Raw genomic sequence first — 23,010 nt, 5'->3', positions numbered from 1 at the left:
GGAGATCAGAATATTGTCATGGTACATGAAGACCGACCTGTTTAAGAAGTCCAGGAGGACGTCGTTTACCAGCCTGGAAGACTGCCAGGGTGATGGTGAGCCCAAAGGGCATGACCAAGTACTCGAAATGTCCCAGCAGTGTGTTGAAAGCAGTCTTCCGCTCATCCCCTTCCTTTATCCGAACAAGATGGTAGGCGTTCCTATGGTCCAGTTTGGAGAAGATGGTGGTACCATGTTGAGGTTTGAAGGCAGAACTGATGAGAGGGAGTGGATACTTACTTACTAAGTTATGGCATTCAATCCACAACGAAGAAAAAACCTGCCCCGAGTGGAGAAGATGAGGGGCAAATAATGTCAGAACTGAGTGATTCATTTATGTACTTTCCCATTGACTCAAGTTACAGTGCAGATAGCCTACCGGTAGGCAGAGGAGCTCCTGGCAGCAGGTCAATGGAGCAGTCGTAAGGTCGGTGGGGTGGTAGTGAGAGGGCTTGTTGCTTGCTGATGACGTCAGCCAGGTCGTGATATTCAGGTGGGACAGAGGACAGGTCAGGTGGTTCTGGTGGAGTAGAGCTGAGTCTGGTTTCAAACATAGGCTGGGAGACTGCAGGCAATTAGCATGACAAAATGAGCTCCAACTAATGATTTTACTTTCTGCCCAATCAACAACAGGGTTATGGATTTGGAGCCAGGGAAGACCGAGAACGATGGGTGCATGGGCTGCTGGCAGGACATGAAAACTCAGCTTTTCCCTATGTTTACCTGCTAGTAACAAAGATAAGGGTTTGGTTTGATGGCTGACATGGGCCAAGACCTCACCATTGATGGCAACCACTTCCAGGGGTGTAAACAAAACCTCAGTTAAGCTGGCCCTGCTGTATAAGTTCATTATCCAAAAAATTGGAACCAGCTCCAGAATCAACAAAAGCTAATAGAGTCAAGGGCTGGTTATTAATCATCAAAGTAGCCTCAATTTGAATGCGTTTTTGGGGGATTGTGGAAACCACAGCTCTACTCACCAGAACCCCGTCTGTGACTGGTGAGGTCTAAAGTAAAATCGACGATCACAAGATGCCAGTTGATGCCCCTTTTCTTCGCAGTAAAGGCAAAGCCTCTCCCTGAAGCGCTGATTTCTTTCCTGCTGGGAGAGCCGGGTCCTACCCAATTGCGTGGGGTCCACAGTTACATTGCTGCTGGTCGAGGGTGAAGCAGTGGCAGGTAATTCAACAGAGAACGACTGAACTGGGAACTGAAAGAGGAGCGACAGCGACAACTGGAGGCCAGTGGAGGGATTGTTGGGCTCTTCTCTCTTCATTCTCTGAGCCTGTTATCCACTTGAATGGCTAATGCTATCAGCTCGAGTAGCGACCCAGTCTCTCCGTGCTCCATCAGACCAGCCTTAACCAATTCGTTGAGCCCATGAAAAAATGAACAAAACCCAGCCACACTCACACACACACAGGTTAGGGCACAGAAGGGTATGCAGACAGGGAGAAACACACAAAGGAGGATGGGGGGGCGGGGAGGGCAAAGTTTTCACAAAAACGTGTTGTTGATTCAATGAGGAGATCAAGCATTTCCACAAAGTTTCTTGAAGAACCAACAAACACAACTCAGATCCTTGGGCCTTTCCAATATCTGGGTGTGCAGAGGGCCAAGTTCCATACTGGCCCCAACAATTTGACTGTGTAACTACACAGTAGCATAAAGCACAGAGGACATTTGCTCCACTGCATCATGACTGCCAGTGTTAATAAGACTGTACAGAAGAGAAACTGAAGAGCTGAATTCCCCCAGTAGATTGTACTGATGATACATGTCTCCCTCTGCTGTCACACTGGGCTCTACAATCTGCACTCAGGCTGTTGAAGGTATCTCAATTTCACAAGGAAACCAAAAGTACTGTGGTCACACCAAGGGATCCACTGTATATATCGGGCTGTCATTAATGTGCCTGTTTGCAGTAAATACAAAACAACACAAAAAAGTAAATAATTCTTAAATAAGTGAAAATACTTGCATGTTCTCAATATATTAAATTTCATCTTAAAAAAATGTTTAATAAGATAAAATAAGTGAATCCTTTATTAATCCCACAATGGGGAAACTGGCGTTGCAGCAGCAAAGGGATATCAAAGCAAGGTATGTTCAAGATCAGTAAAGCAAAAGGAACAATATAAATTGTATAAACTACACAAAAGCTCAACAGTTAAAAAATATTTATACCAACTGCACATTCATAATTGCACATTGCGATGAATTGCCTATGTGCAATGACTGAATTCGATGTGACATATTTCCTAAAAGTAGGGCAGTAGAGATGTTGGTTAGAAAAATGTTTGTTAGAAATACGGGTTATTTTTTAGAACTGTATGCTAAACTGTCATGTTTTATCCAAAGCTAAATGAGCTTTGGCAGCCATTTCATCCAATGGTCAGACAGTATACATGGGTGAAGGTTACTGAAGACAGTCATAGTTGTAGCTAGATGTAAAAAACACACACAGTTATTTGAGCACAATAAAAGAAGAGAGACTGTTTATTTTCTTTATCTTTATTTGTTTTGCAACGTGTTGGTTGTCCTATTGCATTTGAATGCACCGCTCAGCTCACACAGTCCCACGTAGGGAAAACCTAGCTCTCGGAGCCAATCAGAGGTTACGCAGGCCACGCTCAGCCTGTCGGCTCAGAGGCGAAGTGCAGGCGCGTTGCTCTCCCGGTCTTTTCTGATCTTAGCCAGAGAAGCGAGGGCAGCTGCCTGCTAAGAGGAAGAGAAACACGGGAGAAAAAAACCCATAGTTTACCTGTGAAAACGTGGAAAGAGAGTCGGAGCGCTCACCCACTGGAAGTCCGGAGCCAAGTGACTGAACAAAGGAGAGAGTTACGTCGGTAAGACGAGTCAATTATCCGATGAAAAAAAAACAACTTGTTGACGCTTACTGCCATCATGCATGCTAATGCTAGCTCTGTGCCTAACAGGCTAACCGCTTGCCTTTCATCCAGAGAGCCGCTGAGGTCCGACATCGGCGAGCTCCGCCTTCATAACATGGAGAGCAACGGTGAGAAATGTGCTTTTTAGCTGCTCTGGTGCTATTTTCCTCTTGTTTTTCCGAGTGTTGAAAGAAAGCAGTGGTGATATTATGGTTATGAGAGTGAACTAAAGTGAATAATGGTGCAATACTTCTGAACATATGCACATTGTGTTTATTATTTTATGCTGATGTGTATAAAATTATAGGGGAAGTGTTTTATTTTCCTAATGCCAATTTAAAGGGAAACGAGTAATTTGATATGTTGTGATACATGTAAAACAATATTTTATTTTGTACTATGCAGTTTAATGAGAACATGTATGCTATTTTGGCTGAATTTAAAGTGACTAGAGGGTAATTTTTGGTGCAGTTCTCTCACATGAATAGGCTTATGGTGTAAGAGTAACTCACTTCTTTAATACCTCTGTGTCTAACTCCAAATGTGTACTGTTATGTTATTTGCACATGGTTCTGATATGGTTATGATAAATGATATTTTGAATGTTAATGGTCACTTACCATAAGTACTATTGAAACACTGTTCAGTGAACAGGTAAATGTGTGAGCACTTTAATGGTTAGTTCTCATAAATGATACACTTAAGATTGAACGTTGTACAACTAAGACAGATTTGAGATTTGAATAGAGATGAAGATTCATGTCATAATTAGATGTAATGGTGTGCATCTTTTGACATTTGATATCCCTAATGATGCATCTGAGAATGGATGGTGTTGAATGTAAATGTGTGACCTGTCTACAGGTCAGGTTTTTTTTGGAGGACGGAAGAGTCTGAGGTTCAGGACAAACTTCCTGCCGTAACAGATGGCGAGCCAACCACCCTGAAGGAAGTTCAGCACCAAGGAAATACCCACGTATCCACTCATTCACACACATATTACACTTACATTACACTACAAGGACCTTTGGAAGCAGGTGAACTTGAATAACTCTACAACGATAAAACCTGCAACAACTCCTATTTTATTTAAGGGCCCCAACAAGCATTTTTGTTGTAAGTGTGCACATTATTTTTTTATTTTCTGACCGTTTGGGTTATTAATTTGTATTCTGTACAAACCAAACAGTTTACTTTATTTACTGTAACAAATTATAAGAGTGGCTACTCGACTGTTACTCCTGCGTCTGCCTCATTATTGTTGCTCAGTACAGTGGCTCCTCCCGAATTTAGTGTCTTCTGATTCTGGTCCAGGTCTTATGATCAGTCCAAGTTGTTATTACACTGTAATTCACTTTCATATCTTTAAAACTGGTTACATAGTGGATAGGGTTCATGTCAATCAAACTTACAACAACTGGTTAATTAAATCAATGATATCGCAGGTTGGTTTCTCAGACCACCATTTAGTGACATCTGATATTTTGTTGCTGACACACTGTCAACGCTGTCTTTATTGGCATGTAAATGTAAGACTTAGGATAAGGCCTTCTGTCAGTCTTAGACTTCTGGAGTCAGTGGCTAAAAAAAAAAAAGATATTATTGATAACTAAGCTTAGTGGTGGGAGGTTGGGAAGATACAAATTAGATCTTTTTGTCAACAGTACACAGCACATCCCACTGACCCAGCTGAGCCAAGTAATGGCTGCTTCACTGATGTCCACCATCACTTTTGACGAGGTGCCAGCAGCAATCCAGCAGCTCAACTGCGGTCGGTACTCTGGGATCAATGGTCTTCCCTCCGAGTTTTGCTAGCATTTTTGGGGCCTACTGGGAAAGGACTTGTTTGAAGTTTTTCAAAATTGTTTGGACTCTGGACTCTGCCACTGAGCTGCACAAGGGTAGTACTGACTCTGTTCCTGGATGAACAATAATGGACAATCGGTTTCTGCTGTGTGACATCGTTGAACTTTCCAAGCTCTAGCAGCTGGATGTCAGACTTCTTTCCATTGATCAGGAAAAATCGTTTGATAGAGATGAACACTTTGTAGAATCTCCGGATACACTCGACAAGGAAATACAGCAGAGACTGGTGAACTTATTCTGGGGAGGACATCACTGGACCAGATCTGCTGTGCTGTTCTTGCAGCCTTTCATCTCCAGACTTGACCAGTGCTTTTTCTGCCATCAGCAGCAGCTCTGGACTGAAACTGCCTCTGTGCTGCTTCGCTGAGTGGAAGGCTTAACTTATGATAAACACTGGACCTTGCTTGCATTGGTGTTTCCCAAACCTTCTTTTTCTGCCAGGCAGTCCTCCATTCATGGATGACTGTATTGAGACCGAATGGAGACTGTTCTCAGCTGTATGGAAGTGTTGTTGAAGTCTTTTCAAACACCGGGACTGCCAGACTTCTCCCAAGTGTCCATAAAGAGCCTGTATGTTGTAGCTGTTAACAAAACATCTTTAGCTGGTGTCCAGGAGTCAAGGTGTTCTGGTGTGTTGGTGTCAGGGTCATCTCCCAGAGGCAGCTAGAGGTCTCCCATTGAGAAACGCAGTTTGGATCTCCAGTGGAGGGTGGTGCAGGGGGTCGTGGCTACAAACAGACATGTGGCACGCTTTGACCACACAGCAGAGAGTCACTGTGCTTTCTACCCAGAGGAGGAAACTTTGCAGCACCTTTGGCTGTGTTGCCCCAGATCGGCTCCCCTCTTTTCTTTGCTGAAGCTTGGTGGTCTGGGGCAGGTTCTTTAGGATGTGGCTTTCATTTTTGGTCCCAGGTACTCTGCAGTACACCGCAGGAGCATTTGCTTAATTTTTTTGTTAAGGCTAGCAAAGATGAGCAGTGTTTCCTCTACACTCATTTAGGAGTGGCGGCCCGCCACTCCTAAATCCTACCCGCCGCTCCTTCAAATGTCGTTTTTTTTTTTTTGGTTGTTTTTTTTTTTTAAATTGCAAATACACCACCGCCGCATCACAGCACAGTCCTGCACTGCGTTGGGTGTCGCGAGTGCTGAGGCAGATAACTATCTTGCTCCGTATCTACTCTTTGGGGTAGATACCACCGCCCCCTCCCACCCCCCAACAGAACTAACTGGTGCCGACGTTAATTAGCTACTCGCATCCAGGCATCAGGTCGGAGAGTCAGAGGAGTGTCGGCTTGAAAATAGCGTGCAACTTACCGGAGAAAAGGTAGACTTATTAGCTTAAGAAAACTTCTAATAGATTTTATTAGTTAAATAAACATTCGCAAAATATTGATGGCCAGCTAAGGTTACGTAGCTTAAGTTAATTGGGCCCGGTGCCAACTCAACTCAGTGTCGCTAACGTGAGTAAACTAATTGATAGCATTAAGCGATATACACGCCATGATGTAACCGCTGACTGCATTTTCAGATGAGCTTGTTCAAATATTTTTCAAAGAAGAGAAAGACACCTGATGAGGATGGCGCTAGTCAGGTATCATTAGCCTTTTTACCGACTCAAATTATGATGGTTAGGTAAAAAATTATGTTCACACTTGTAATCAAATGTGACGTGAGTGTAAATTATCTAACGTTAATGTTTTATGTAATCGTATAAGACAAGTAACAGACAGGGAGGAGCAGTGCAACAAAGTGAAGGAGAGCAGAGTACAGGAGGGGGAGTGCCGAGTGAAGGAGCAGGAGAGCAAAGTGATGGTGCAGGAGAGAGAGATGAGAGGAGAGGAGAAAAACATAAAGGGAAACACAGACACAATCTCATTATTGTTTCTATTTGTAGGTAAAGACTGACTTGAGAAACAGGCTGCAGGGGGATCACCTTGCAGCATGTATGCTGCTGAGCATCAACGGGCCTCTTGGGGAATTTCCGTACAACAGAGCCTTAGAGCTGTTCTACAAAAAACCAAGAAAAATCCATTGTTCTGAGCCTGGGTGCAAACTTTGCCACTGATTACAGCCCCATCAAGAAATTATTATTTATTGTTTTTATTATTTTATTGTTGAATTTTTGTTATTATTTTTTATTTTTACATTCAGCCTTTAAAAAGTGATTTTCATGCCAACCATTCAATAAAAAGGGGCATTATGCTGGGCATAAAACTAAAATCTGCAGTCAAGCGTCATTTGTTTACGCCGCCACGGCTCCCCGGAGAGCCTGCCTCCGCTGCTGAAAAAAATCCTAGAGGAAACACTGATGAGTGTATGGCTCACAAGGAGGAATAAAATAACAGCAACAGGATATACAGATGTGGAACTTCTGTTCAGAGATTTGGCAGCTGCACGATTAAAGGTCAGTTTTACGTATTACAGAATAGTGTCTGATTTGGAAGAGTTTGTTTTCATCGGGGTGCTGGTGAAGTCCTTTGTACTGTAGTGAATGGAACTCTCACACTCTTTGTTTGAGACAATGTACAAAAATAGTTTTTCATTGTGTTATCTTGTGTGGCTGTGTGGGTTGGGTGGATGCAGCGAGGATTGAATGATTTTAATTAATGTCTTTGTGACTTTTTAGATTTTGACAATTGACCAGTAAAGTGGTGGTTTAAGGTCAAAAAAGGTCTCCTTTCCTGTCTTTTTTCTCTCCTCTCCTCTCCTCTCCTCTCCTCTCCTCCGCACTGCACTGCATGCTGGGAATCTGAGCATGTGTGTGTGAGTGGCTGTGGGCTGCGTGGAGCTGCTGAGTGAGCATGGGTCGTTTAAATGCTTTTTGTCTGGGCTTTTCAACTTCCCAACCTGTCCTTCATGAGGACATAAGAGGACTATCATTCATTTCTGGATTTGGTGCATGAAACTGTAAAAATCGAGGTGTACCCCGTGCATCCCTAATGAAGTGCTACAAAAAATGCTGTTCCCAGATTCCACCATTTTTGTTTGTTTGTTTGTTTGTTTGGTTGGTTCTGTTTCTTTTTTTTTGCCATGTCCTTTCATATGAAACTCAAAATATAAAAATTCACAGCTCCACATCCATGCTCATATTAACAGTGGAAGAAAGTCAGTGGAAGGGCAGAGCACAGCCTGGGTCAGAGGGGCTTGCTAAGGGTGAGATGGGGGCCAGGGGCCTGTAGAGCTTGTTGAAGAACCAGAGGGAGAGCAGAGGGTTTGCAGGATCTGTGCCCAACGTAGTTGTCCTCGAGAGTCCACACACCCCAATGTGGAGCCTCCAGCATGCTCTGCAGGCCCTGGCTTTGTCCCACAGCCCCTAAACAGCCTCCACACAAGCCACACTGAGCCAGGCTGTGCCCTTCTCTTCTGCCACACAACCAAGAGGACAATTTGTACCCTTTGTATCCTTATTTCTTTATATGCAGGCAATAATATATTACAGATTCTGACTGTATTAAAAATATACAAGTGCAGTATGTTGTAGAGGCTGCAGTGTTCATAATTTAGTACTATACTGATATGGTACCACTGAGTCATTTAACCATGAAGGGACGTGCGCATACACACAAAACCAGTCGAAAATTTGTCTGTTTACAAATGCTTTTCAAGTGAATCTTACATTTCCATCTTTCATGATAGTCATGTGTGGTTCCCAGAGTTTGATTAAGTCTTTCTGCTTATTACTATTATTATTATTATTATTGATGGTTGTTGTTGTTGTTGTCGTCATTATTAATCTTAGTACGGGCATGGTTCCTTTAAGGGGCGTTTCAGGAAGCTGCTGCAGTCAGTTACCGTCAGTGCGCGTCAGTGACTTCCATGGGGTAACTTTCCAAACTGTCGACAATCCAGATTTGGGGAAGTGTCAGACATGTTGTGGCTGTTGAACAGACAGATAATGGCTGCTGTGGGGACAGATGTGTTCGCGAACTCGTCGCTCTCTGTGAAATGACGCTGTCACCATGCTCCCCGCTGTCCTGTGCCTTTTAGCTGTCGTCCAAGGTAATAAGCTAGCATTAGCAGCTGGGCTTTGGTTTTTTTTAGCTGAGCTACCTCTCCGTGCTAGGATGAGGCAACATCCTATGTCTCTGTGTGTGTGTGTGTGTGTGTGTGTCTGTGTGTGCGCGTGCGCGTGCGCGTGTGCGTGTAAGAAGTAAAAACGAAAGGCCTCCTCATTTAACCCAAGCTAACGCTAGCTAACGTCCACATTCAGGCTTCTACCAAAATACAGCCGCTCTGTTTATTATGAAAAAGGATTGTAAGCTAGCAAACAAACTTAAAGTCATCCTTTTGATGTGGTTAAAGTAAAAAGTTCAAAGTTGAACATCACATAAGCATGATCTAATGCTGGAATTTATAAATAGTCCATTTACGTCCATTAAACGTCTTTGTTTTGGCCTCTGACAGGCTCAGATTGTTATTGTTAAGCCTCTGACAACATGATGAAAAGGATTAAGGGTGAAAGATTATTGGCCTGGCCAATTAGTAGGGCCGATAATTGGCATTTTGCCAGTTATTTGTATCTCAGCCTTAGAATAAAACCTCAGGGAGCTATTCTTAATTATTTATTTTTTATTTAAATGTTCATTTGACTTTATAAAAAAAGTTGGTAGGAACTTGCTTTATAGGATGTTGAAAGTTTCAGTTTAGATTAGGGGGTCGACAGATTATCGGCCTGGCCGGTTATCAGGGCCGATTTTTGTCATTTTGCCGATTTATTTGTATCTGTGTTCTATTTTAAAATTGTTCATTGTAAACAGCTTACATATTTCACTCAAACAACACTATGGAAGGCAGTCTGCAACAAGTGCAAAGAAAGTGTCACCAAGGAAGGAAATAAAAAAATAGAAAATTTAAAATTTTACGTCATAAAACCTCAGGGAGCTATTTTTATTCATTCATTTTTTTTATTAAATTGTCACTGAACTTTATCAAAAAAAGATGCACAGAACTTGCAGTATATGATGTTGAAAGTCTCAGTTTTGATTGAACGTCTGCTAAAAGCATTTACTTCATAGTAGCTTCTGATTTTAATCAACTCAACCTCCACCTCCAAAGATGTAGCAGGATCAAGGATAAATGTAATTTCATTTTTTAACTTTGTTTGAAAAATGACCAATTACTCTACCTTCTTCTTCTTCTTCTTAAACAGAGTTTTGTGTAGGAGTTTATTGTATACCAAATTTAAAGTTTTGACAGAAATATTTTCATGTTAATTGTAAATGTATATTGGTTCTAAAAACGGTCTCATCAAACATAATAATCGGTAACAGTATTGGCCCTGAAAATCCAATATCGGTAGACCCCTAAAACAGATCCCTACAAAAATATACCTCTTACGTAAGAGTAGGATCCTTTCATTTTAACCAGAGATGGCCCTGAAAATGCTAGTGACAAACCCACCAGACTCCTTTTAAATAAACAGTAGTTTTAGCATGCATAGAGCCAGAATATTTTCACATCTAACTTGGGAAATTAAGGGTTTATTTCAATTTATTAGAGTCGGAGATTGTTGGAACTGTAAAATTATGAACTAAGTTTTATTTTGTTTCTGACAGCATTGAATAAAGTGTCTTATGACAATTTGATTGCTGTTTATTTAAGTGGAGTCTGGTGGGTTTGGTGATGGGGATTCTGGGGCTAGTTAAACAAAAAGATTATTACTGTTTATAAGAAATGTATCTCTGTAGGGATCCTTTACATAATGTTCAGACAATTGGGGTAACAATCTGAGCCTTTTGGTGGCAAAAACAAGCACTCTGACTGGTTGTACATAATGCACTGAGTGGTTACATTGTAGCCTGTTTCTCAGCTGCCAGCTGCAGCGCTCTGGCTCCATACTGGACCAATTCCAAAATTAGTCACTTTGAAACAAAAATGTAGGAGAATAGTGTCAAGGTTGAAAAAAATGAAATTAACCTTTAATATAAATAAAATATGACCTTTTTTCATACTTTATAATATGCTAACTACCATCACAGTTATGTTTTTATCAACACCAGCCAACATCTTATCTAGTAGCTACACCTCTTTCCCAAATGGTAGCTTTTGGGTGGAATGACTTTTTAGAATTAACTGTAACGTTATCAGTGTTCACTCTGGAGTCAGCTCAAAGAAAGCAACATTACATTTTAAAGTTGTTATTACTAAATGCCTAACATGTCTAGATGAAATCAATCCAATTGCACATCTTCTGTTGTGAATGGTCAAATCTCAAAAGTAAAATGCACACAAAGACATCCTCTAACCTTTAAACAACCAAGGTGCTGAATGATTGTTGAACAGAAAAAAATAAGAGTTCAAAAATGCAGGAAATATGACTTTTTCTTGATGTCAGACATCATGTTCTCATTTGCTGTCCATTCCCATCTGTCCCAGTGCTGTCTGAGGCGCCACCAGCACCGCCCCAGAACATCCATGTTGATAACTGGCTGCTGACGTGGACTCCTGCCACTGAGGAGGAAGATATTACCTACACTGTTCAGTACCGCAGGTGAGCTCTGACGGTCCTGGCGAGTCAGTTTACAGCCTGCATGAGCAAAAATTTGAGAGCTTCTAAAGGTCCTGTTTGGACATACGTCAGGCAATTCTTGCGTTATCCTGTCGTCGTGTAGCATTTTCATATTTGTTTAGATTCTACTTATGCTGTGTGTGTTTGTGTGTGTATGTAGACACAGCTCATAGACAGTATTTTGGTTTGTAAGACACTCTGTGTTTCCATTTAAACATGTTTAAAAGTTGTAAATAAAGGTTATCGACATCCTGACAGATTCTGGACTGATGTCAATCTCCTGTTGTTGTCCTCAGCTTTGACAGCCGCGTGTGGGCAGATGTGCTGGCCTGCGTCCATATATCTTTAAATTCCTGTGATGTCAGCTCCACTAAAGCCTTTGGCGAGCACGGCTGTGTTATGCTGCGTGTGCGAGCAGAGAAAGGACGCAGGCTGACCTCCACACCAGTCAAAGCCTGCAGCAGACATGGTAAGAAAGCACGAGTGGTTTCAGTTCTGGACCAGATGATGTCTGCTGGCTCTTTACCTTGGCTCTCTATAGTTTGTGCAAACTAGTGCAGACCTATACAATATAAAGTGAAGGTCAAATCAGAGTTATGGTGTGCCTTTTATAATATATGTGGTGTAGGGCTTGATGATATATGTATGTATATATGTATATATATATATGGACGCAGGCCAGCACATGTATATATAATTCTTGATATTTTGAAATTTCTTAAAAAACTAATGTAAACCACTAACACAAAATTATTAAATGAACTAATGATACAGTAAAGTTAAATAAAAATTTCCACTGTCATATAATAAAGTTAAATAAAGTCTTGTTATCATAGCACAGCTTTTATTTTCAAGCACCTGGCTCTTCTCGGGCCAGAAGGATTTTTTTGCTATGAACTTGAAGCTGCTGGTCAACAGTTGTGAGCAAACAGTTAAAGTTGTAATTAGTTTAACTAACAGCTCTCCAGTTCATGTATTAACAGTATTTAAAAGTCACACTGGTGCTCCCATGCAGCTATATCGTCATGGTCTGGAGCTCTACAGATAGAAAGAAAACACACTCACTCAGGAGAAAGTGGTTTGGATGGGCTTTGGAGTGTGTGTGACAAATCATGTGTGTGAGGTTTTTTGGGGGGTGGGGGGTTCTGTGTCTGTGTCTGTAAAAGGGAGAAAGCCATAGGAGAGCGTGAAGGAGCCGAAAAACTGGCGGCAAAAAAAATGACGTGGCATTTTATCATACATGGAACAAGCTGCATGACACTGACTATACTTGATTTATCGCCCAACCCTAATGCAGTGTAATTCCAGATGTTATGTAATCTCTATAACAGATATCTGCATCTGCATGTAGAATCTGCAGGCAACGGGACAAGATTTTGGAATCTGAAGCATTCTGGTTACTCTAGTGCACGTAATTATTGATAAATATCATTCAAGTGGCGGTTAAACAGTCGGTGTGGAGAGTTAAAAAGGTGGAATTCATTAGCCAAAATGCAATCTCAAAACCCATGTGTTGTCAATATATTTAGCTTTTTATTAACTTAAAAAAATCATATGTAATTATCTGTTTAAGGCAGGGGTGGATTATATTGGATTATGCTGGCCAAAATAATAGCAAATGAAGATATTATCCTGATAAGCATCAGAATATACTTTAATATACTTGAATATATTTTACAAATATTTTTATTGCACCACTGAGGACACACATCTTTTTTGTGAAAAAACAAACAATCTTAAACAGCCAGGTTTTTTAGTTATTTGAAATGGCATCTTATCTTTTGATATGAAATATGCCAGTAATGATCAAGTGCTTTGGTGTTCTTAGAGGTTGGTGTGTACGCAGCCTGTTTTCACAGTCTCTTCTCTCACCCAGAAGCAGTCTCGACACAATAGTCACCATTTGTTTTGTAGAAAAACTATTTCATACTATGAAATGGCCATGTTTAGGTACTTTCAGAGGTTCCAGGGCGCCTGAATATTCAGATACTGCGAGTGCAAGACCTTGTAGATGTTTAGACTACAGTGATAGACACAGCTGTTACTTTCAGTTTTTGGTGTCTCTGTCTGTGCACGTGTTGTCTTTATTTCATTATTCATAAAGTTTGTGTTACTATTCATAGAGTTGACTTTATTGTTCATGGATTCATTTAGAGTAAAAGATTTTCTGCAGCAACAACTTAATTGAAATTCACTTCAGTCACTTTATGAGTGATTTTAATTACAGTGTGGGTAGAAATCATATGCTGTCCCTTTCCGAGTTTTTCAAGATTAGCAAAAATAACCGGTGCAAGAAAGAGGAAGCTTTGGCTCATATATCTGCATGCTACACTGGATCTCCTGAAATATTGCCGGTACCTGCTGGGGCATATTCTTGTTGCACCAATAGCTGATGAGTGTGGTTGTTAACCAACCTAACCAGGGTGTGAACCACATGATGTTAGTGTGAAATTCTTAACAAACCCACAGTAAGCTCTCATAACATCATTCAGTCATTGTGCTCTGTTGATTTGTAAGTTCAGGTTGATGTGTTGGTGGTTGTGCACCCATTATATTGACAGAGGACAGATTATGTAGGTCTTACCTGATTTAGTTAATTGTTGAAATATTTATTGTGCCCCTGCAGGTGACTCCTGTACTCCTGACTTCAGTCTGACTACAGGGCCTGGCTCGTTGACTGTACATTTGAGCACCAACAACAGTTTAACTCTGGAACATGGAGACCATGCAAAACACAGGGTTTACCACGGCAAGGAAGGAGAGCCCCTGCAGGTGAGAAACTTCGTCTGTTTAACAAGAAACACATGCTGTGACTTCCTGTTTAATGTGTTCTGTTGGTGATCCAAGACGAGGTCACACTAAGCTCGTTTTGATCTCCTTGCACTCTAAACAAAAGGTTTTATCTTTTTCCTGTCATGTTGCTCAGCAAACGACTAAAATGTTGATCACAGCCAACATGTGACCAGCAGTGGGATAGACGGTGCGGTTACTCTGATGAGTCTCAGCTGATTAAACCAACGCTCAGTCTCCTCCTGCTGTCTTTGATCACCTGTGTACATGTACTAGGTTGGGGCCGAGTGTAATATTTCATACCTTCCCGAAATTTTACCAGGGTATCCGGTAAATGACGGTTTAATTGGCATTAACCCCCCCTCCCAACGTGGACTTAAAGCTTCCGGCCAACAGTTGGATGTTAGTGTTGGCAGAAAGTTAAAGTGTAAAGGCCGTATGAGGGTTCATCTGCTGCGAGCTGGAAACAAAGGCCATGTCTACATGGAGACGGAACAGATTTATTTGTTTTTCGTTTTAAAAAAGTTTTCCGTAAACACGGAATCGTCTCAAGAAATGTGTGTGTCCACACAAAATCACTGAAAACACTATGGTATATATGCCAGGCCTGTAAGTGGCGCTGTAACGCTGCCACAGAAATACTCCAAAAACAGAGAATAAGACATGGAGCATTCGCAGAAAAAGCGCGTTATGTAAACAAACTAGAGATGGCAAATTCGACACTTTGAAACGTTTCAAAACCTGTTCGCTCTATATTGGCATCTGCTGGTAGACGCTTACATTGCACCCATTTATCATTGTTTTTGTTGTAAGCCCCCTTTTCCCCAGCCCAAAAACCCGCATAGCTATAATATAGTTATATGTATCTATATAAATCTATAAATATATATATATATATGTTTGTGTATATCTAATTATATATTATACATTATTATATTATATGTATGTATGTATGTATCTGTCAGTCTACCATCAACTCAGCTCAGTTCGCACAAATCCCCCTCTACTTCCTCGCCATAACAGAACACCTCAAACGCCTGCATTTCCCGTGGTCTTTTAAAACTCTCTGTCCGGGTTTGGTACTTGGATCTATTATAAATTATAAATCGGTTTGGTACCGATCACGTGATGTTTCGAAACACGTCTCGAGCATGGATCTATTATAAATCGAGCTACGTGCCAAAGCCGGAAGTGACGAAAAGTTTCGAAAAACAGTTTGATCTTGGGTGTCGAATTTGCCATCTCTAAAACAAATACACGAAGAAGAAGATGGCGGGAGGTATGAATCAAGCTAGACAGGACACATTTGTGTGGAGCTGAAGATTTTGCTGTAAAAGCCATATCACGCTTAGTAGCTTCTGCAGCAACAACGCAACACCGTAATCCGCCATTGTTGTTGTTGTTGTTGTTGGGTTATGGGCTGTAAACACTGAAACGCAAGGGTGGTGTCTTCAGATTTGTTCACTCTGGGACCTGGTTTCAAAAATTAGCTTATTCAGGCTCCCCAAACGGCAGTTCTGTGTGGACGTAACATCCATACAATAAAAAAAACTTTTGCGGATGCACCTAAATTGTCTCCGTATGGAGGTGGCCTAACAGTTCTCCAGTTCATAGATTGCAAAGATTTGCAAGTGGCACTGGTGCTCCGTGGTCGAAAAATGTGAGTAAATATTCACAATGGGAGCTCTGCAGATAGAAAAACACACGCCTCACCTGCTCACAATACTGCTCCTTCCACTCATTAAGTTAGACTGTTACAGCAGAGCCCTCAAACACCGTGATTTATTCTCTGGGCAGTGGAAACAAACTAACAGCTCTCCAGTTCAGATATTGATAGTATTTGCATGTTATAGTGCTGCTGTATCTGACTTTTCATAAGATATACTTTTTTTTCTGTTTGTCCCCACAGGGAAATTAGCTTTGGACTGTGTGCTGCTACAGGGCAGCATATAAGAAACACACATACACATTTATCGCTGACACACATACTTCAAATAAACCTATTTACACATTTATTCCACGTCCTAAAAATAAATATTGCACCCTGAAGTAATTACACATTTGCCAGTATTTGCATATTTCAAACTGCATTGATGGATATTGCACAAAAAAAAGGTTGGCGGGTGTCTTCCTGATACTGCATGTGAGTGTTAGGGAGCCAGATGGAGGTGGGCATGAATGACTTCTTACAGTCGTTCAGTCTGTGCTTAGGGACCCTGAATCTTCTTGCTGATGGTAAAAGCTGGAGCTCCGGATGGAGCATGTACGATGGTTCAGATGTGATTTTCTGGACCTGCCTGATACCAGACTGCTTCATGCCCAAACCATGTCCAAAGGACAGAATTAGCCCCTCTTGTGCTGAATCGCCACTTTCAGAATTGCTTTCCAGCTCCTCCATGTTTGTTTGTTTTGGTGCTTTTCATTGTGTAGACGCCCCCTCAACTACACGGACAGACGCAAAGTGTTATCAGGTGAAATAAACGATACGGCATAGTATGAAACCTGTAGACTCCTTAGCATTTCTGCACCTCTGGTTCCCTCATCTTAAAGTCTCTGGGTTTTTTTAATGGGTTTTCAGTAAACTGCCTTAAATAAGGTCTCTGGTTAACACAGGCTAAAGATATTTAGATGTTTTGTTCTGCAACATAAAATCCGGATGCTTGGGGACCTGTTGGCTAAGTGGATAGAGCAGTGCCCCATGTGCAGAGGCTGTGTCCTCGCCGCAGCAGCCGCAGCCGCAGCCACGGGTACGGGTCCGGCCTCGGCCCTTTGCTGCATGTCTCCCTCTCTCTCTCTACCCCCTTCACGCTCATACTGTCCTATCAATTAAAGGCAATAAAAGCCAAAAAAAACCCTTAAAAAAATCAAATAAAATACGCTTAAATAAGATTTAAGGTTTTATTTGTTTAAAAAAAGGCGATTGCGAACAAGTGGCTAAAATGGGACTACAGTGTTTATCAAGGACGTTAGACGTCATCACACTGGACACAGAAACTCAGTGAACCCACTCACCACCTTAACAGCTTTGTAGCAACAACTGCCCTCATCTGTTTATAATATTTTTCAATTGTGTTTTAACATGTTTTTACAGTGAAGCCTAACAGTAGCTTTTTGCTTATGGCGATTTGATTTATGCTTCAAAACACACAAAAGTGGTGTTCATCTGTGAAGATTATTATGCTAAACAAAACGTGTAAGTATCATAAAGTTGTGTTCGTCACAGAGCTTATTAAGGCGATAATCAAAACTCCCATTTAAACATGCCATAAGGTTTTTGACGAGGGAACCAGTGCAATGCTAACTTCCTGGTTGACCTACAATAATACGTCATGCCTTCACCACTCTATACTGGGCCACTGTAAAAAAGGTTGTTCCCATTAGTCACTTGCAAAACATGACAAAATAGGTTGACAAATAGCCTTCAAGTAAACAGGAAATACTGTCTATCTATGTATGTCTGTGATTTGTGTTAATGATTTCCAAACCCCTTTTACTCTTTGACAGTCGTATAAAGATGCTGTGGCCTCAGTGACCCTCCGTGAGCTGCAGGAGGGACGGCGGTACTGTACAAAGGTGCAGTTTATCTACTTCGATAAGCCCGTCGGATTGGCCAGCTGTACACAGTGTGAGCTCATCCCAGAGTCAAGTAAGGCTTCTTTGCAGTTGATACTGCTGTTAAAAAAGTTTTTCAGCCAGGCAGCTAAAATATTGAGACATTAAAAGAAATGTTTTTTTACAAACATTTTTATGATTTTTTTAAACGACATCTATATCACAACTTTTTTATCATGTTTCGGATGACATATTACTCTGATTTGATTTTATTTACTTTGATTTTATTTTATTTTTACATGCAGGTTTTATTATGTTTTTTAGTCTTTTATGTGTTTTGATGTGAAGCACTTGGTGCATTTAATTTCTTTCTTGTAAAGAACGTTGGGTTGTTTTTCTTGTATGAAAGGTCCTATACAAATAGTTTTTATTATTATTATAGTTAAGTTTTTTATTATTATCATTATTATTATCATTTTTTGGGTCACATATTACGCTATGATGTTTTTATCATTTTTTGAATGACAGTACACTATACTTTAAACATTTTTGTGATTTTTTTTTTTTAGAACGACATACAATACTATGATTTTTTTTTCAACAACATACCAAAGTACAATGTTTCTTGATTTTTTTAATGACATACTAAACTATGATGTTTTTGTCATTTTTCAACGTCAGACTATACTATGACTTTTTTTATCATATTTTTGAGGACATAATGTTTTTTTTTGAACGACATATTATACTTTCATGTTTTTAATATTTTTTTGAATGACAGATATACTGACGTTTATAACAATTTTTGGATGGTGTACTATAGTATGAAAATTTTATATTTTTTTAATGAGGGACTTTACTATGATATTTTTATCATTTTCTTTTAATTACAGACTGTACTGTGGTGATTTTATGCTTTTTTACGAAATAATCTATGATGTTTTTGTGATGTTTTGGAAGATACATGATGTTTTTATCATTTTTTGAACAACAGACTATACTATAACGTTTTTATGGGTTTTTTTAACGACATACTTTAGTATGACATTTTTATCATTTTTTAAATGACATACTATATACAACTTTTTAGAACTTTTTCAATGACATACTATAATATGACATTTTAATTGGCTATTTGAACAATATACTATGTCATGGGGTTTTTCTGAATTTTGTTGACTACATACTGTACTATGACATTTTCATCATTTTTTGGGTGACATGCTAAAGAATGACAATTTTATGTTGTTTTTGAATGATGGACAATACTATAATATTTTTATCTTTTTTTTTTTTAAAGGCAAACTATCACAATGTTTTTATTATTTTTTGGACAACATACTGTAATGTGACATTTTATCATTTTTTGATGACATGCTATATTATGACAGTCATGATTTTTTGAATGACTAACTTAACTGTAACATTTTTATCATCTTTTGAATGACATACAGTACTAGACATTTAATTCTTTTTTGACTATGACATGTTTATCATGTTTTTATACTATACTTTACTATACTATACTATAATGTTTGTAACATTTTTTGGACAACATAACATAACATACTGTTATGACGTTTTTTTTAGACGTTTTTTTTCGAACACCATTAAAAAAAGTCTTAAATCCTTGTGATGAAATGAAATAGGATGAATTGTTTGGCCTGCTGCTATGGAGTTTTTCTTTTGGTGTCTTATAAACCCGTGAAGGCTGGGCACATTGTGTGCATGACACGTAAATAAAGAATCAGTCAATCAATCATACTACAGTATGACGTTCTATTGGTTTATATATGGTATCATTTTTATGTTTTTTGACATACTGTACTATGATTTTTTTTTAATCAGTTTTTGAAAGACTTACTATACTGCTAGACTTTTTATCATTTTTTGGATGACATACTATAGTATGACATTTTAATGATATTTTTGACAATATTTTTAAACGACATACATGATTTAATGGTTTATAATTGCATATTATGATATATGATATGATACTTTCTTAACATACTACACTGTGATTTTTTTATCATGTTTTTGATCAACATGCTAAATTATGACATTTTATTACTTTTTAAGATATACTTTACTATGACTTTTTTCCATGATTATATTGAATGACGTACAATACTATGACATTTTTATCATACTTTGAATGACAAACATTAGGCCGACATTTTTATCATTTTTTGGATGACATTCTACACTATGACATTTTCATGATTTTTAGAATGACATATACTATGATGTTTTTATCATTGTTTGAACAACTATACTGTACATTTCTATGATTTATGTCATCATCTTGACTATTACATTTTTATCATTTTCTTTTAAGAACATACTTTACAACTATACTATGACATATTTTTATGATGTTTTTGAATGACGTTGATACAATGATGTTTTATTTTATTTTAAATGAAAAATTATAGATTGACGTTTTTTGGACATCACACTTTACTGTGATATTTTCATGATTTTTAGAATGACATGATGTTTGTATCATTTTTTTAACAACATACTTTACTCTTACATTTTTATGTATTTTTTATACTTCGCTATGATGTTTTAATGATTTTGGTGGAAAACAGACAGTACTTAAACATTTTATCATTTTCCGGATGATGTACTGTAATATGACGTTTTTATCATTTTTCTAATGACACTCTAAAATATGAGGTTTTCATGATTTTCTTCAACCATATACCATACTATAAGATAGTTTTATTTGGATTTTTTAGAAATCATATTATTGTAGGACATTTTTATCATTTCTTTAACATCATACTGTATTATGACATTTTTATAGTTTTTTGAATGAAATACTGTTCTGATTTTTGACTGATCAGAATCAGAATCCGGTTTTATTGTCAAGAACATTTACATATACAAGGAATTTGAATTGGTGTTCTGGAGCAAAACAATTAACATAAAGGACGAATAAAAAAAATGACCTTAAATAGTATAAGAGATAAAAATATAGAAGCAATTTAAAAATATAAAATGAAAAAAACAGAATATAAAAAACACAAAATGTACGTACAAAAGGTGCAATGCAAGTACTGATATAGTATGATATCATGGTTGAGTATTCTTTTTGAACTACATTTTACAGTATGATTTTTCTCTAATGGTTTTAACAACATACTATGTTTTTTTATAATTTTTTTAAACAACATCTATATCACAACTTTTTTTTATCATGTTTCGGATGACATATTACTCTGATTTGATTTTATTTACTTTAAACAACATACTATGTTTTTTTATGATTTTTTTCAACATACAAGACTATGACGTTTCTATGACAACATACTATAGTATGACATTTTTAATGTTTTTTTTAATGGTGTACTATCCTAATATGTTTTATCATGTTTTGACCAACAACTATACTTTGACTTCTATATGTTTTTGAACAACTTACTATACTATGGCATTTTTACTATTTTTTTTAAGGACATGCCATAGGTTTATGTTTTTATTACTTTTTCAGAATCATAATATAGTTTGACATTTTTAGTATTCTCTTTAACAATATATTATGACGTTATAATTTTTAACGAGCTACTGTAGCTTAACATTTTTATGTTTTTTTTTAACAGCATAGAATAATATGAAATTTTATCATTGACATACTATTATATGAGGTTTTTATTTTGTTTTTAACAACATACTATAATATGAAGCGTATAATCTCATTGTTTGTGTTATCTATTGTAAAAGTTACTTTTTACATTTTTGAAGTTCATAAATCCTCTGAAGTCAGGACATAGTAAGAGTCGTAGTGGAACTCCTGTGTTGTGTGTATGTGTGTGTGTCCTGAACATTTCACAGAAAAAGACTTCAAAGTAATAGAGACGGTAGTGGCTGTGGTGCTTGTCGTCGTCCTCCTGCTCGGTGTGTCCATGGCGTACATCTTCATCTTCCAACGAGGGAAAATCAAACGGTGGCTGCGACCTCCGTGCAAGATCCCTGACGATGTGAGCACCAGCACTGATGAGCACACTCACCACACAAACACTAGCTCACACTGTGTACATGTGCTGTGTGTGTATGATGGGGATGTTTCATAGCACTGTGAGCAGGATGAATAAGCATCAAATGTGTTTTATTGATCTGTAATGAAAACCAGCCCGTTTTATTCATGCTGCATGTTGTATTGTGAAACTGGTCAAGTATCTGCTTAAATGTATGTAGCACCTTTATATACAGGTGATTTATTCACAACAATTCGCCCACAGTTATTCACATTTGACCATATATGCATAATGCCTGCAGTATTACTGTATTACTTACAGTTTTACTGAAATAATGTGGACTGTCTGTGTCCCCTCTAGTTCCTGCTCAAGCCCTTTCCAGAGCACCACCTCTCCACCCCCACCAGCAGCCCCACTCAGGAGCACTATGACGTCATTTCCTGCATTTCCCCGAAGGAGTCCATGGAATGAAAGGAGCATCTCCTTCACTACACCTCCTCTCTGTGGCTTCCCCATTCTGCTGCTGTGAGACCACAACTGTCCACTGAGCCGTCCAGAGACACTCTGCAACCTGCCGTCCCGACTCTTCTCCCCTTACACTGTGCTGAGACGGATTTAGACTCACGATAAGTGGCAACTTTTAAGTCAGAACTTAACTGCTGAGAAGAGGAAGTCTAAATGGATGTAGATTTAGTTTTCAGTGAAAACACTCAAGCACTCTCCAGACCACTCGAGCTAATAAGCTCCACAGCGAGTTATTATCCCCACTTGCATTTTAAAATGGCTGCCAGGGTTCCTGGAAATGGCAGTCATAGCAAAAACTGAGGTGAAAAGTTAAGACATTTTTTGTGTGTGCGGAGGCCACAGTGAACATACATGAGCTGGTAAGAGACAGTTAATCCCACAGAAAGACAGCAGTCCCACAGAGCAGCCTCACTCCACCTACTCCTCTGTTTGACACTAGATTTAGGAAAGATCCCCACAGGTCTTAAAATGATGAAATAGTGTCTTAATGTTTGTAAGTGATATTTTTGCTCATTAGAAAGTGTATCACTCACATTTCTACGCACTTTTATAACATTAGGCGGGTTTCCATTACAGATTTGTGCAAAACTAAAGCAATAGTTGTGTGAGTTGCGAGTTATGGAGCGATAATGGAAAGGCGAGTTCCTCATACGTGGGAAGGGTCACGTAAGAGGGATTTGGGAGGTGATGATCCACCCAACTTTTGAAGAGTTATGTGATGTGATAACACCTCTCGTAGCTCCTGCTGCATCATGAGGGAGCCAGCTCATAACCATAGCATCATGTGACTTAGAAAAGACAAAAAAGGGTTTCCATTGCACTTTTGTAAAATATGGCTTTTTCAAATGCCTGA

The 23,010-nt window shown here is 38.9% G+C and overlaps 1 protein-coding gene across 1 annotated transcript; it reads left to right on the top strand.

Moving 5' to 3' along the window:
• Positions 1-8,609: 8,609 nt before the first annotated feature.
• ifngr2 (interferon gamma receptor 2) lies at positions 8,610-22,927 on the top strand. The gene is made up of 7 exons (XM_042494115.1): positions 8,610-8,795; positions 11,172-11,286; positions 11,601-11,773; positions 13,931-14,076; positions 17,599-17,740; positions 21,490-21,635; positions 21,993-22,927. The coding sequence occupies exons 1-7, from the start codon at positions 8,756-8,758 to the stop codon at positions 22,101-22,103; spliced, it is 873 nt and encodes a 290-aa protein (XP_042350049.1). The 5' UTR covers positions 8,610-8,755; the 3' UTR covers positions 22,104-22,927.
• Positions 22,928-23,010: the final 83 nt, after the last annotated feature.

Source organism: Plectropomus leopardus, chromosome 10 (assembly GCF_008729295.1).
Source record: "Plectropomus leopardus isolate mb chromosome 10, YSFRI_Pleo_2.0, whole genome shotgun sequence".
Taxonomy (NCBI): domain Eukaryota; kingdom Metazoa; phylum Chordata; class Actinopteri; order Perciformes; family Serranidae; genus Plectropomus; species Plectropomus leopardus.
Note: the sequence above shows the minus strand (reverse complement) of the source record. Positions and strands in the feature narration are given on the sequence as shown.

Excerpts from the sequence above, each read along its gene's own strand:
- ifngr2 (XM_042494115.1), top strand. The coding sequence starts at position 8,756 with ATGCTCCCCGCTGTCCTGTGCCTTTTAGCTGTCGTCCAAG. Across the intron at positions 8,796-11,171 it reads CCTTTTAGCTGTCGTCCAAG|TGCTGTCTGAGGCGCCACCA; the intron begins GTAATAAGCTAG and ends CATCTGTCCCAG. Across the intron at positions 21,636-21,992 it reads CGTGCAAGATCCCTGACGAT|TTCCTGCTCAAGCCCTTTCC; the intron begins GTGAGCACCAGC and ends TGTCCCCTCTAG.